General features: G+C 46.7%; 1 protein-coding gene across 2 annotated transcripts in view; it reads left to right on the top strand.

Moving 5' to 3' along the window:
• XPR1 (xenotropic and polytropic retrovirus receptor 1) overlaps window positions 1-14,348 on the top strand; it is a 109,651-nt gene extending 95,303 nt beyond the window's left edge. Inside the window, exons 12-15 of one of the 2 annotated variants that reach the window (XM_053984981.1) lie at window positions 10,441-10,607; window positions 10,879-11,018; window positions 11,724-11,945; window positions 13,587-14,348. In XM_053984981.1, the coding sequence (XP_053840956.1) occupies window positions 10,441-10,607; window positions 10,879-11,018; window positions 11,724-11,945; window positions 13,587-13,647 (590 nt within the window). In that variant the 3' untranslated portion in view covers window positions 13,648-14,348. The remainder of the gene's footprint in view (window positions 1-10,440; window positions 10,608-10,878; window positions 11,019-11,723; window positions 11,946-13,586) is intronic. The other variant, XM_053984982.1, reaches the window with a different exon arrangement.
• The last annotated feature ends 668 nt before the right edge of the window (window positions 14,349-15,016 follow it).

Raw genomic sequence — 15,016 nt, 5'->3', positions numbered from 1 at the left:
CAGGTGTCAAATTGGTGAAGATCCTTGCTCCTCAGACCAGCTCTAAATTTCAGTAACAAACCTATTAATTGCAGTGGTATCAAGGGTTTTATTTAAACAGTCTTCTGTGCTTCTGCTTGCAAGCCTGTGACTTACACTTCTGGAATGACAGCTTTTGTCTGCCAGGAGAAGAGGGCAATCCCTGCCCTTTCCTTGGGAGGTCAGGTAATGGACACCAGTGTCTGTTCTCCACTTTGGAGGCCTGGGGACCTCACAGCCCTCTGAGAAGTCTCATCTTCCTCCCTTCATTTGAACACTGGATAGTTTGTAGCTGCTCTGTGGGTTTTGGTCAGTGCCTGCCAGCCATGTGAAAAATGGACTGTGTGTTTGGGAGGGTTTGCTGGTGTGGAGAGCAGCTAATTCATACACAGTGCACTGACAGCATTCTGTCTTTTCCTGGGCTTGCTGCTGGAAAACAACTCGAACTTAACAAATGTACAAATGTCACCTTATTAAGTGATGTTTCTGTTCTAGTCCTGCGTTGTATTGCCTACTCCAAACCTCCTCTGGTGAAGGATCCCCCCCAGTAGCACCATGTACTGTGGGCTCTTGACAAGTATCTGTTTCTCCAGAATATCCCTGTTTAATAATTCATATTGCTCAGGCAGTGCATAATTCCAATTCTTTCTTCCCTGGGAGAAGCCATTTCTTACTGTCCTTCCCTTGGATTCAGATGCAGGGTGCAATTTTCTCTGCTAATTGCAGTTTGGATGTCAGACCGCTAAGAGAGCAAAGTGAATTCTGTTAGGTTTTTGCCCCGAAACTTGCAATGCTGTTGGTCTGGGACCAGACCAGCTTTACAGGGGTAACTCCAAGATGACTCCAAATTATCTTGATATTAAGGTATCACTGGGATTAGTGAAGCAAACGGGAGAGGAGCTACCCCAGAACATAATACTGGAGCAAGCAGTGGTGGTGTAGACAAGTGCAGACTCCAGCATGGCTCGCAAGCACAGCCACATTTCAGGGACGACAGCAACAACACGAGGACAACTGTTGCTGAGTTCCCAGAGGAGGAATTCTCAGTATTTTTAACATTCCCAAAGGAACGGGAAGCAAAGGCCGTGTTCTGTAAATATAACACTGCAGGGTGTGTTTGTTCAGGCAAATGAGGCATGGCTGTAACTCGAAGCCACCTGGCAACCGGGTAGCTGCCGTCCCTGCCCACGCTGTCCCCTTCTTCCTCAGACTTGCTTTGCACTAAGGAGATCAGGGCTGGCATTAAGTTCCCTGCCAGTGCTGCGTAGCTTTCCCCAGAGCCAGCCAACAGGGTATACATTGCCTTATTTAATCCCTACAGAAACCTACGTGCTGCTGGGGAGGCAGATGATTAAGCCCAAGCCTGCAGCAGAATATTCACCCCGAGCACGGAGTTGTTTTGACACTCAACTGCTTTCTGCTGTGTTTTCACTCTGCCAAAAGCAGATGTGCTCTGCTTGACAAGTGCACCAGTAAAGAGGCTCCCACTTCAGTCCACATTATCACAGCATTTGTAGAATCATAGAGAGGTTTGGCTTGGAAGGGTCCTTAAAGATCATGGAGTTTCAACCCCCATACTTTACACTCTCCGAGGTTGCTCCAAGGCCCGTCCAACCTGGCCTTGAACACTTCTAGGGATGTGTTCCACAGCTTCTGTGGACAACATGTTCCGGGGCCTCACTACCCTCACAGGGAAGAATTTCTTCATAACATCTAATCTGACCCTGCCCTCTGTCAGTTTGTAGCTGTTCCTCTCTGTCCTGTCACTCCACACCCTTGTCCAAAGTCCCTCTCCAGCTCTCTTTGAGCCCCTTTAGGCACTGGAAGGAGTTCTAAGGTTTCACCAGAGCCATCTGGTCACCTCTTCAGGCTGAACACTCCCAGCTCTCCCAGTATGTGCCCCACATCAGACGTGCTTCATCCCTCTGAGCATCTTCATGGCCACCTCTGGACTCACTCCAGCAGGTCCTCCTTATACTGAGGGGATCCTAGAGAGGGAAATCCATGGACATCCCTTCTTGTATAAATTGTGCTTGCATTAAAGAAGGCACACTGATGTATTTGGAATAGCCAGCTTTGGTTTCACTCCTCACTCAGACCTGACTCAGGTTGTGTAGGATAGGGTTGCTATATTTAGGCATTCAGCTCTTCTAAGAAACAGTTGTGTTGTACTACTCAAGGAGTGCTGGTCACTTATGAAGCTTCAGTCATGATTTTTGCTCAGCTTTATTCCTTTTAAAATGAGACATCGTGGTTTTTCTGCTGACAGTTTTCTCACCTTGATGCAGCTTGCTCACATGGTGTCATTGGAAATACCAAAATATAGGTTTGGCTTCTGTGCTTGAAGAACTGAGCTTCTTGAGTGACTCTCTTTCATAATTTTCTTGTTTTGTGGGATTTGCTGGTTCAGTGTGACCATTTTTTGTTTACCTTGCTATTGGCTGTGTGGGATTTTATCCTTTAACTGAAAGGCAGGATGGGTTATAGACATCGTCAGTTTGATTTACACACCTTATTCAATGAAATCCTTATGGTCTAAGTAGAATCCTGCTATTTATTAACCTCTGAATTATTCCAAAGTTAATCCACGTGGCCTGGAAACTTGAGTAAGCATCTCTTCTTCCATCCTGCTCCCATGGTTTTTCCAGGTACTCCAAATGAGCCTGCTGAGCACCAGCTGCCATTGGCTTGGGGTGCCCTGGAGAGCCCTAGCTCAGTCTAAGATAATGGAACTGCCATGCACTTTCTCATTAAACAGCCCAGGAAATGGGTAGTAATTAAAAATACGGAAGTTAACTAAATAGGGCTGTCTCTGAAGGGCAGCACTTCTGTCTGTGCTCTCCCCAACACTTCAGAAAGAGGCTTCTCTGCAGTGATGTCTAATTTATGATTTTTAAAGGCAGCCCTAAGAGAAAAGGGCCAAGGAATAGAGATACGGAGTGTCAAGGCGAAAGCTATCCTGAGATTAATGGAAGGTATTGGACCGTCCCTTATTAATAGAGAGCTTCAAGCAGCTCTGACCAGAGGAAGATGAATGGGAAATGTGCAGCTTTTGGAAAATGCAGTGGAAGGTTCCCAGGTCTCTCCCTGCTGCCCACTCTTCATTAATCATGACGGCTTTGGCCGTTCCCAGCAGCGACACCGCGTCACGCTGGCACAGGCCTCTGCTTCTGCCACGCTCTGTTCCCATGCAGGGCCCTGAGGAGGGCTCTGACTTCTCTAAAAATGTAGACTCTTGGCTAGAAAAAGATAGGAGATGTTGCCTCTTGACAACAGCTTGACAGTTCTTCACTGCTGCTTTGCTAAATTGTGCCTGGAGGCGACTGCAGAGGTTTCTGATCACCATCATCTGATGGTGATGCACAGCAGGAAGGGGCACAGGCTGGGGTGACATCCAGCTGTGCCACTGGGGGCTGCAGGAGGTACCTGGCTGCACCTGAGCTCTGTGGGTGGTTGGTTGTGTCACTTAGCCCTTGTCATTGCTGTGTTAGAAGCTGCAGGTTGCAGCCCTCGTGGAGTGAGGCTGCTGGTAGGTGAGACAATAAAGCACTGTCATCCTACATGCTTACAGCAGGAGACAGTGAGGTGATGTGAGAACTGGGACTGAAATGACATCAGTGCAACAGTGTATAGTCCCCCAACTGAGACAGATAAATTCATTTTTAGGGGGTGGGGCAGGGCAAAATAGGTGAACATGTAGAATTTTTGTAAGCACAAAACTTAAAAAAAAAAAAATCACAAAAGAATGAAGCAAGTAGCATTTGTGAGATCCTGTTCCCTCACTTGTGTTGGTACAAGACCTCCCATCTCTCCATCTCTTCCTCAGAGCTGTCAGCATTTGATTTAGGTGTCACAAGAGCCTTATAGAGTGCTTGGATTGACCTCTTGAAGTAAACAAACTTTGTAATGGGATTAACTGGCTTCTTTGTTAATACTTGCCATTTTCACACGCCTTCCCTTAGCACAGCACACTGGCAGCTCCAGCAGGATGATTATTTGGAACCAAAACATGCACCGTCTGTCACATTGCTGGGAGCTAGGATGAGTTTTTGTCTGAAACCCTGTCATGCCGTGCCCAGGAGGCCTCCAGTAATGAGTTGTGTTCATTAGGCAGTCTTTCTGATCCTTTCCATCAGAGCAGCGGCAGTGTCATTAGTGAGGAATTGGGAGGCGCTGCCGTGGGCAAACATTTCTTATCCTGGCCTCTGACATCCTCAGGGCTCTGTGGCACCCTGGTTTCTCCTGGTTTCCTGTTAGCTCAGCTGATTGCTGACACCCATCCCAGTGATGGTGCTTGGGGTGGAGCTGGGAGGAGCCAGGAGCATCCCTGGAATGCTGCAGGAGCATCCCTGGAATGCTGCAGCAGAAGCAGCCACATTATATTTTTCATTTTGGTTTTACTAATGGTTAATATTAAGTTTAATATGTCTTACATATTGTTGGTTTTGTACTTTTCAAATAATTTCTTTATTTTTAAATGTGATCTTTGCTTTTAGTTGTTTTAATGAATTCTTACCCAACAGTGCCTTTGGGGAGTTGGGTATATACAAAAACTTATGAATCTTCACTTGTTTTCTAAGTTTATATTTTGATGGTTTGGAAAAATATGGTTTTTTAGATTGGTTAGTTGCCCTCACTATAACATAATTATTTGTTACAGGTATTAAGGTTTTATTTAATATTGAGTATGTTGCTGCCATGTCTACTAAAATTTTGTTTTCTTAGTCTCTATTTTTTTTACCTTATTTTGACTTTTTGCTTTAATTTAAAAGTCTTGGAGTATAAAAAACACTCCGTTTTTTGTTGGGTTTCTTAAATTAATTGAAACTTTCTTTTTTAATAATTTAAATACTTTATTACTTTTTTGCTGTTTACAACTGGTTGTTACTAAAATTTTTATAGCTCTCTGATAGCTTTTGTGTTTTTTTAGAATAAGGCAAATGTCACTTATTATGCCTTTGTGTTAAAGGTGGCTGGGGAAATGGGAATGCTAATGAATGAGGTGTAAGTAAAAAGGGTGACCTACTGATACTTAATTTCACAGGCACTTAAGGTGGGAAGCCTGACCCTTTTTTTAATAGAGCATTTTAAGAAAAGCAAGTGGCTGCATTACAAGCAATCTTCCTGTCAGATACACACAGGTCTGGAGTCTGTGGTGGTGCAGAAATGTTAGAGATGCAGTCATCTAACAATTTTTCTCTTTTGCTTTTAAAAGAAGTAAAATTTGAAATTTGCTGTTGGATGTCAAAGCACTATAGAGGTAGCAGATGACATTATGTCCCCATCCCATGCTATTAATTTCTGCTCGTGAATCCAGATATTCTTATTAGTGAGACTTCTGGCAAATGCTTTGATTGGAAACCCCATCGTTCTCAAGGCAGAGATTAAAATTTCCCTAAGAGCACTTCTCAAAAGCTACAGAAGGCACCAGAAGAGAACCGGCTCAAATCTCAGCCACGACTGATATCCTTCCTCCTGTTTGCACTTAAATCACACTTGTCACTTGGTGAGGTACAAGCCAGGAGTTTGCTGCCTTGTCTTGAAATTAGACACAAACCAACGCAAACCTGCAGAGGGCTTTTAATCCAAACACGATTTTGGGATTTCCCTACTCTGCAAATGTAGACTCTGGGCTAAAAGAAGATATGAGATGTTGCCTCTTGACAGTTCTTCACTGCTGCTTTGTTTAAATGGTGCCCGGAGGCGACTGCAGAGCTTTGCACAATTCAAGGGAAGGTTCTTAGGGAAGAGTCGGTGTTTGGCAGGGCCTGTCAGCGCTCCACAGTCCTGCGTGTGCTCCTGTGGGTTATTTTTGCCTTTTAACCGCATCAATTCTCCTGTCATGTCCTGGTTCTGCCATTGATCAGTGCTAAACAGCGGGACGTGCTGGCTGGGCAAAAAGGCAGCGCTACCCGCTCATTAAGATATCTAATTACTGAGGGGAGAGGTAATGCTGTGCTCTGAGCACCGAGATGTTAGACAAATGCTTGGGGATGTCACTCCGATGGCAGTTCTTATGTAGATAAGTCACTTCTGGCTGTCACCCTGCTCTGTGGTGTGCTGGGATGGAGTTAATGGGCACACACCATCCCTAAGCCTGCTCAGAGCTGCGCTTGCCTTGCACACTGAATACATTTGTGCTTTGCTTCTGCTTAAATCTGCGATTGAGGCTGGCTTTGGCGAGCCTGGACTGAGAGTTGTTTAGTTGGCAGAGTTGCTGTGGCTGGGCTGGTGTTCTGTGTAGCAGGGCTTACCTGGCTGTGTTCCCCGATAACCTCCAGCTTTTATCAGAGTGCTCCCCATCAGCACAACCCACGGTGGGTGACATGCCAGGAATGCTTATCAAGGGCCATTGTGCTCTTATCCAGCCCTTCAATAATACATGGCATTGATTTTTGCTGTGTTGAATACTATATAGTGTTTACATTCCCCAGAATAATTCAGCAGGGTAAACAGCTGAATTCTTTGGAGGTAAAGTCAATATTAACAGCGTTCGGGAGAGCACTCGCTGTCTCTCTTTGATGGAAAGCAACCTTTTCTCTTGCCTGTGCTTCGAAGGGGCTGTAATTTCTGCAGAGCAGTGCTCCCTCAGAATGCCAGTCAGATACTGTGGCCCCTGGGGCTGGTCTGGGGATCCAGGATATTGCCTATCAGCAGTTTTTGTGGGCAGTAAATTCTGCTGCTGCAAGTGCCTTTGGCTGTTTTCTGGGACTGTGGCCATTCACAGCTTCAGTTCAAAGGTGGAAGCCATCCATTATTTATCTAGTTGACCTTCTGGAGCAATTTGAGGTGTATTTGTGCAGAGGATCTGCTGGAATTGCATGTTACAGGGTAAACTGAGGATGCTAATGGAAATTCTGTGGTGAAGGCTGCAAACAGCTCCCATGGCACGCTGCTTCCCACAGGCTTTGTGGTGAGTGGAGGAGCATTGTGGACTCAGCCTCTGATATTACTGCACACCTCCAAGATGCAGACATGGCAAGGTGAGCACTGAAATCATTCCATCTTCAGGCTTAGAGCTGCACCTGCAGCTTCAGAGGTTTTGTGCTGCTGCTATTTTGTCCTGCACATGCTGCTTTGAAAAACAGCAGCTCAGGAAGTTGCTCCATGGTGGTGCCCTTTGGAGCATGGAGCAGGAAGGTCCTTCGTGCCTCCCTCGGGGGGATGTCACTGGTGCCATGGGCTATTGAAAACTTCCCCTTTTTGCCTTCCTGGAGAGGCTTAGATCTGCCAGAGTACTTGTCTCAACCAGAGCCTCTCTCTCATGGTTCTTGGTGTTTTCTAGCACCTCATTAAACAAAGAAAAAACACACAGGATGAAACAGTTCCTGCTTAAATAGACCCTGACATCATCATAAATATGCAGAGCTCTGTATTGCTCCTGGAAAACCGGCAGGCCAGGAGTTGATGGAGCCTCTGGGCAGAATATGAATGCCTTGATTTTCTCTCCCCCTGAGCAGCAGTGAAGAGGGCTGCTAGGACCAGCCAGCAGAGACCCAGCTATAATTGCTTGCCTGGAGCAGTAACATATTTCTGCACACCAGCTGAATACCAATGAGGACAGAAGGAAGGAAGGTATCAAACAGAACTGCAAGCAGGAGGAAAAGGAGGATAAGTGATTAAAGGAAGGACTTGGAGGCCAAGATTGAAGACAATAAGCTAGTTCTGATTAGGGCATTTTACCAGGGAGTGATTTGGGTTTTTAATGAGTTTTTTCAAGAGCTGAATGCATTGCAGAGCTGGTTGGTGAGAAAAGGGAGCAAGGGGCCAAGCAATGTGACCCCAGGTGCCACTGAAAAGGGTGCTGCAAAGACGCAGGGAGAGGGGAACTGAGCCCGGGATAACTTCACTGAAAGCAAGCACATCCTTTTGAGATTGGTGAGATTACATTTCTCACTTGGGCCTTTTCCTTCTCAGTTCTCCTCTCTGTAATTGCTCACAAGAGCCTGTGCCACATGCTCTGGGATGACCCTGCTTGAGCAGACAGGTTGGACCAGATGACCGACCCACTGTCCCCTCCAACCTGAGCCATTCTGGGATTTAGGTTTAAGCAGTGAGAACCTTTGAAATCCCCTTCCTCTGTAATTGCCAACTTAGGATAGAGTTTTGTTCGCCCCTTGTGTGCTTGGAGATGAGAATCAGGGGGAATCAGGGGGCAGAGTGGCCCCTCCATGACCACAGAGCTCCAAAAGAGCTGCCCAGCTATGCTTCCCTGCTCTTCTGCCTGCTCCTGCAGGGCAGGGCTCAGGATGGTCCTGGCTGCACTGCCTTCTCCATGGCTGCTCCATCAAGGAGTGGAATAAGACTCAAGTTTATTTGAATTCTGTCCTTAAGGGGAAAAAAAAAAAAACCAAAAAACAAACAAAACCCAAAAAAAAGAATCCAACCCAAAGCAGTGTGATGTAACTTTCAAGCCTCAGGTGAGAGGAAGCACTGCAGCTTCACAGGGTGTTTTGGAGCATTTAGGTGCTTTGAAAGCACATACAACCGATGAACTGCCTCTGAATTATCCTTTAGGGTCTGGTAATGGGAACTAAACGTGGAGATCTAATGAGCTAAAAATAATTCTGGAAAGAACAGGCTTAGTGTCTCATGAGTCACCGAATGTCAGCATCTGCCTTTTCTTCCTGAAATAATGTTGTGGAGGCTTTGGAGGAGTTGAGGTGGGGAGGAATGAAGCCTGGCAGTGCAGCCCTCATTGCTAAGCTCCAAAATCCTCACCTGTGTCCCTTTCTGTGGGCAGCTGCACGTTAAAAATAGCCTGGGAGAGGCTGTTTCCAGGCAGCAGCAGCAGCAGTGTTTGAGGTACCTGGGCATCCGTGAGCGCTGCTCCCGGCTGACGTCACCGCTCAGCAGGGACCAGGAATGCGATGCTGGACCCGTGCCTTGGCCAGGCTGAGGATGTGGGGAGTGCTTAAAGGCTCCCAGCCTTGCCCCAGAGCGGGGAAGCTGCTCAGAGCTGGGAGCTGCAGCACTCCCATGCCCTTTTCCTGTGCAAAACGGGCTTTGCTGCATCAATGCCATTCAGAGGTTTGCCTTAGGGGAGTTGTTTTGAGAGGGGAAGGAGCGTGTGGGTTTGACCTATATCCTGGACATCATGTCCAGGAAGCCTGAAAGGCGTAATGGGAGGAATGTGCTCTCATTTTCACCTCCATTAATTTTATCGGATCACCGCATTACATCTAATCGTAATTGCTGGAAATACTGAGGGAAAGAGAGGGAAAACTGTCCTGTTGCTCCCTGGCTGATCAGCTGCAGGGATTCTGTTGTTTTAAAGCCACATAAATAGAAAAAGGTGCTGTCGTTTAGTGTGGCATTGGGCTTGCGCTGAAAACATCTTTTTTGTACTGGAAATGTTATTTGTTTTGTTAGAGGGAATTGGTGAATGAGCAATTGCTGAGGCTGCATAGAAAGGAGAGATTCCTGCTAGCAGCCAGGTGCAAAATGTCTCTGCCTTCTGAAGCATCATAATGGGGTTTATTTGCATGAATTTTTTGAGCCAGCTTTCCAAAAGCTAACAGAAATACCAGCTCTGTTTTGGTTTTCCCCAGCTAGCTGATGTAGGGAATTGTAGCCAAACTGAGAGCAATGTAACCTTTTCAGGGGGGAGTGGGAAACAACACTGGAAAAATCTATCTCCAGCTGAGCAGATGGTGGGCCCACAGTCTCCTGTTTCTGAAGAGGAGCTCTATATGGGTATTTAAAACTCCATACAGAGCCTACCTTAGGATTTGTACATTTTAATGCACTGCTGCATTTTCCCTTGCCACCACAAGCTCTGAAATGGCTGGGGGTAATTCCTGTACTGCCCATGCTCTTCAGGCTTTTAGTGCACCAATTCACAGTTGTTGATGTTAGTACAAACTCAAATATTTTCTCACCAAGCCCTCCTAACTGAGCTCTGCGTCAGTGCTGTATCCTTTGTACGAGCCCGTGTCCTTTGCGAAGCGTGGCCCTCAGCTTCCACCTGCTGTTCAGAGCCAGAACGGCAGCTCTGCCATGAATCCAGGCAAATAAAAATAATGGATTAATAAATATCCTGAGCTGGAACCCACAAGGATCCTCGAGTCCAGCTCCTGGCCCTGCATAGGACCATCCCCAAGAATCCCACCATGTGTCCCAAACGCTTCCTGAACTCTGGCAGGCTTGGGACTGTGACCACTTCCCTGGGAGCCTGTTCCAAATATTAATGTAAATTTCAATCCCAATGCTGAAAGTTAAATGAGATGAAAGTGGAATTCGAATAACAATATAAAGCAGGTCCTGCTAAGGCTATTGGTTTGGCTCAGATTAGTATTTGGTGTATTTTCCCAAAACTTGGATAGAAGAGATGATTTCCACTGCTCAAACGAGGCAGTTTGTAGCTGTTTTAAGGAATGTGCTCTCAGTTCTACAGAAGTGTGTTGTTCTTCTCTTTTCCAGCTAAAAACCACAGTGACACCCAAGTGTTCTTCTACCTGTGGATTATCTTCTGTTTCATCAGCTCTTGCTATACCCTCATTTGGGACCTGAAGATGGACTGGGGTCTCTTTGACAAAAATGCTGGTGAAAATACCTTTCTCCGAGAAGGAATCGTCTATCCACAGAAAGTGCGTATGCAGCCTGCTCTTACCTTAGGACTGGCTTTTAACATTTTAACCAAACTTGCTGAGTTTAGAGCATGTTGCATTTGCCCACTGAAGCATTTCAATGCTACAGGCTGGGATTTTCCAGCAGCAGAGCTGATTTGTTTCCAAGAGATCATTTCTGTTCGTTTTGCTTGAGTTTGAGCAGCAGATTCTGTAGCTTCCCAAAGACCTGGTGAGGTCTTTTGGATGCAGAAGGTGTTTGTTGAGCTGTTTTGTTCTTGTTGCTCCTCAGGCATACTACTATTGTGCCATTGTAGAAGACATCATCCTGCGTTTTGCGTGGACCATCCAGATCTCCCTCACTTCCATGCAAATCTTTCCCTACGCTGCAGACATAATTTCTACTGTATTTGCCCCGCTTGAGGTGTTCCGGTAAGGCTGCTGGGCTGAGCAGCTCATTTCTCTTGTTTTTATTTTCACTTTTTTGTTCTGTAACGTCAGCACTGCAGGGGGGAAGCACCTGGATCCTTGGATGTGGAGTATACTGGGTTTTATTTCAAGGAGACCAGGATTAACAGGAATATTTAATCCAAACAGGGTGCTGAGTGAAGAAAAGGGTAGAGAGCTCTGCCACAGTGTAGAGCTGAATCCTTCACACTGTGTTTGCAGTTTCTTCTGAACTGTGACATAATCTTGAGGGGTTAGCTTTTACCAAATTTCTCCTTGAAATTTCTAATTGAAATTTCTCTTGATTCTCAAGTTTCCAATTTTCAAACCTCTTTGTATTCTGTGTCATCAATTTGTATCCTGCAAGCTTCCAGGACTTTTAGACACCTTTTACTGTAGCTGGAAACCCAGCCTTACAGCTTCTTGGGAAGTACTTAAAGCTGACCCTCACTCATGTAGATGCTGGAGGTGGCCTTTGGCTTGTAATGCTTGGTACCTCCATGCTGTCCATATTAGGATAGGGAATAAGCCCAACAGGTTCTGTTGTTCTCCAGAGGAAAGATGTTGCTGTGAGCCACTGGATGTTTCTCCAGTGCTTTGCCAAATGCAGTAAACACCTGTAAAAGGGGAACTCAGTTGGTAATTCTCCTTTTTCTCTCCATCCATCCATCCATCCATCCATCCATGCAGGCGGTTTGTGTGGAACTTCTTCCGTCTGGAGAATGAGCACCTGAACAACTGTGGCGAGTTCCGTGCCGTGAGGGACATCTCGGTGGCACCGCTCAACGCCGACGACCTGACGCTCCTGGACCAGATGATGGACCAGGAGGACGGTGTCCGGAACCGCCGCAAGAACAAGCAGTGGAAGCGCAGCCTGAGCGTGTCCCTGCGCAGGCCTCGCCTCGCCTCACAGTACGTTGGGCCTCTGCACTGCCACAAAATCCTGCCCTGGAACTGTTCTTAATGCCTGCTGGGTGTTTATGCACCGGGAGTCCTGGACTGGGAGTCCTGGACTGGGAATTGCGTGAAGGTTTCCAAGTCGCGCAAAGATTTTCAAAGTCGTCAAAGGGAGGGCAGGTCCAATTAGTTAAACGAGCGTGCCTCTCTCTGCCAGGGAACTAATCCATCCTTTACGCATTTGGGGTTCTGGTAAACCATCAGGAAAGGGAGTTCCCTTTCTACAAGGCTCCTCCCTTGCAGAAATAGTCTGACAGAGGTTATAAATGCAAACTGGAGGAGAGGTTCTCCTCAACCAGACATTTCTGAAAAGAGGGAGAGGGACTCTGTATACCTCATAGTGACAGAAGGAGCAATGGTTTTAAACTGACAGAGGGCAGGGTTAGATTAGATATTAAGAAGAAATTCTTCTCTGTGAGGGTGGTGAGGCCCTGGCACAGGGTGCCCAGAGAAGCTGTGGATGCCCCATCCTTGGAAGTGTCCAAGGCCAGGCTGGATTGGGCCCTGAGCAATATGGTCTATGGATGTCACTCACATCCCTGTCCCTGGCAGGAAAGCTGGAACCAGACGATCTTTAAGGTCCCTTCCAACCCAAACCATTCCATGACTCTGTATGATTCCAGTTATTCCTTGGTTTAAGGTTCATATGTAAGATCTCAGACTCCTTCCTCTCTCAAATCCAAACCCATACATTTTTTCTTCACACCCATCATTCTTGTGCCCCAAACGTTTCCCCACCCTGCACCCCAGCCCCTGAACGTGTCCACTGTGTGTTTTCTCTGCAGTGTTGTTCCAGTGTCCTGTGTCCCTCCTGCTCTGGCAGCACAGCTGTGCAGCCCCGCCCTTTGGCCAGGGAACAAGCCCAGGCTCCTCAGGGATGCTGAGGCACAGCGGGTCAGGAGTGTTGTGCAATCCCTGCAGCACTGCCTGGGAGGGGTGGGAGAAGGAGGAGGGTGTGCTCTGGCCTCAGGGCTGTGCTGGGCTCTTATCCCTGCACGGATGGGACCAATACCAACAGCCTTTGGGTGGCTGCTAGAGACTGAAAAAATGTTATGCAAAGGGAATGTGAGCCAAAGCCTGTGGAATTCCCTCCAGCCATGCCCATTTATCCCTCAAACATGCAGTGAGTGAAGATGTGCCAGGCACATCCCTAAAGAACTTCCTGCTCCTTCCTGCAGCCCAGCAGGAGATGGAGCAGGAACACTCCTCTGGATCCTGCGAGGGTTTGGTGGAGTTCTGTGGGGAGGGCTGGGCAGGTGCCCACATCCAGCAGTGCTGTGTCCCCAGCCACGTCACAGCCTGGCAGGTGACACTGGCCATGGGCAGAGTGTGCCCAGCAAGGTGTGGAGTGGGCAGTGGCACAGGAGGAGGATGCTGAGGGACAGCTGGGGCATCTTTACAAGGCTCTGCTATTCCCAGGGTGAGTGGGAGGGTGTGAAGCAGTGAAACAGTAGATTGTTTATTTCCCCTCTGTGTAAGAAAGACATATTTTTCCCTTTTTTTATTCCCCCAAGTGCACTGTGGGTTTGCTGTCTGCTTGTCATTCCAGGAATTCCTTCTCCCCAGTGAGTGTTTTGTGTTTTGTTTTTTTAACAGGTCCAAGGCTTCTGACACAAAGGTATTGATAGAGGACCTAGCAAACGAAGTGAACACATGAGATGGCCACGTTCTCTTATTCCACATCCTTTGTTTTCTCGTTCTGTTTCCCTCTTCCCCAAGTAACCCGAGCTCTGGTACAGATCCAGCTGAAAACAGGAGAAAACACTGAACACGTTTTCTGAGCTCTTCCAGACCAGATCCTATGGACTCCAACAAGCTCACTGTGTTTCGTTTCTTTTCTTCTGGGTTAATTTTAATGTTCTATTTTAAACAAACAAACAAACAAAAAATAAAATATTTTACTTTGTTTTGCCAATAAAGAGGACAGTTCAGGAAAGAAGGATTGTTTACAGTCTCAACAAGGACATACAAACCTTATCTGGATAACGAAGCATCATAGGGACTCCCTCACGGGACAGTGCCAAGAGCACACTCAGTTTCTGCTTGGCCCGGTTTTGACTGGTTGAAACCGGACTTTTTAAATCTGATTTTTTTTGTTGTTGTTGGTTTTTTTTTCCAGTTGATTGTTTTTTTCCTTCATATCCAGCGCTGAGGCACTGGCTGCACTTGCAGGGAAAGTGCACTTAGAGCAGTATCTTCATTCATGAAGCTACTTTTTAATTTGATGTAACTTTTCTTATAATTTTTTTGAAATATGATGTATCTGTTGCGTATAGTTTTCACATTATTTATGAAACTTAACGACCATATGAGAGTGATTTTGAGTCCTGTGCAATGAAGGTTGTAACGGTAAAACAAAGTGGGGAATGTAGATCTCCATCTCCAGGGTCGTGGGGTGATGCCCCTGCAAATGCCCCTTTAGTGAGACAACTTGCACCTGTGTGTACTTTCTCTCTCTTTTATTTCTTTTCAATTTTATTTTAAACCAAAGTTTCTCTTTGTGATATTTTTTTAGTTGCTGCTACTGCTTCTGGCCATGTCTCTCGTGCCAGTTCAAAGCCAACTTCTCCATGTGTGAAAGTAGTGCAGATGGTCCTAAGGAAAGGAGAGTTGGTTCCCACCAACAGCACAAAACACTGGGTGAACAAAGGCTTTGGAACCTCATTCTCCAGGTCAAAAAGTACTTTTCCAAGCCTTAGGTGTGTCATGAGGGCATCTCAGTCCGAGCAGGGAGCTTTTCAGTTCTCCAGCAGCCCAGTAAAGAGGGACAAGGCAAGGAGGCGACAGTTCTCATGGGACAGAGGGGGTTCATCAGGCTGGGGCTAAGGAGTGATGGTACGTTTCAGGGAGCATGGAAAGAACTGTGGTGTGCCCACCTGATGGGGAAGGTGAGATGGAAAACAGCTCTTCTGTGGCATCTGGTTTAGCAAAAAGCCTCTGTTGGGCACTTGGCCTGGTGATCTGCCCCTTGACTCATCTCATTCTCCCAGTTTGGGAAGTGGGATACTTGAGCAGACCTGGGTAGT

The sequence above is a fragment of the Vidua macroura genome, chromosome 9 (assembly GCF_024509145.1).
Source record: "Vidua macroura isolate BioBank_ID:100142 chromosome 9, ASM2450914v1, whole genome shotgun sequence".
Taxonomy (NCBI): domain Eukaryota; kingdom Metazoa; phylum Chordata; class Aves; order Passeriformes; family Viduidae; genus Vidua; species Vidua macroura.
The sequence above is the reverse complement of the archived record's forward strand: the minus strand, read 5'-3'. Positions and strand labels throughout refer to the sequence as shown.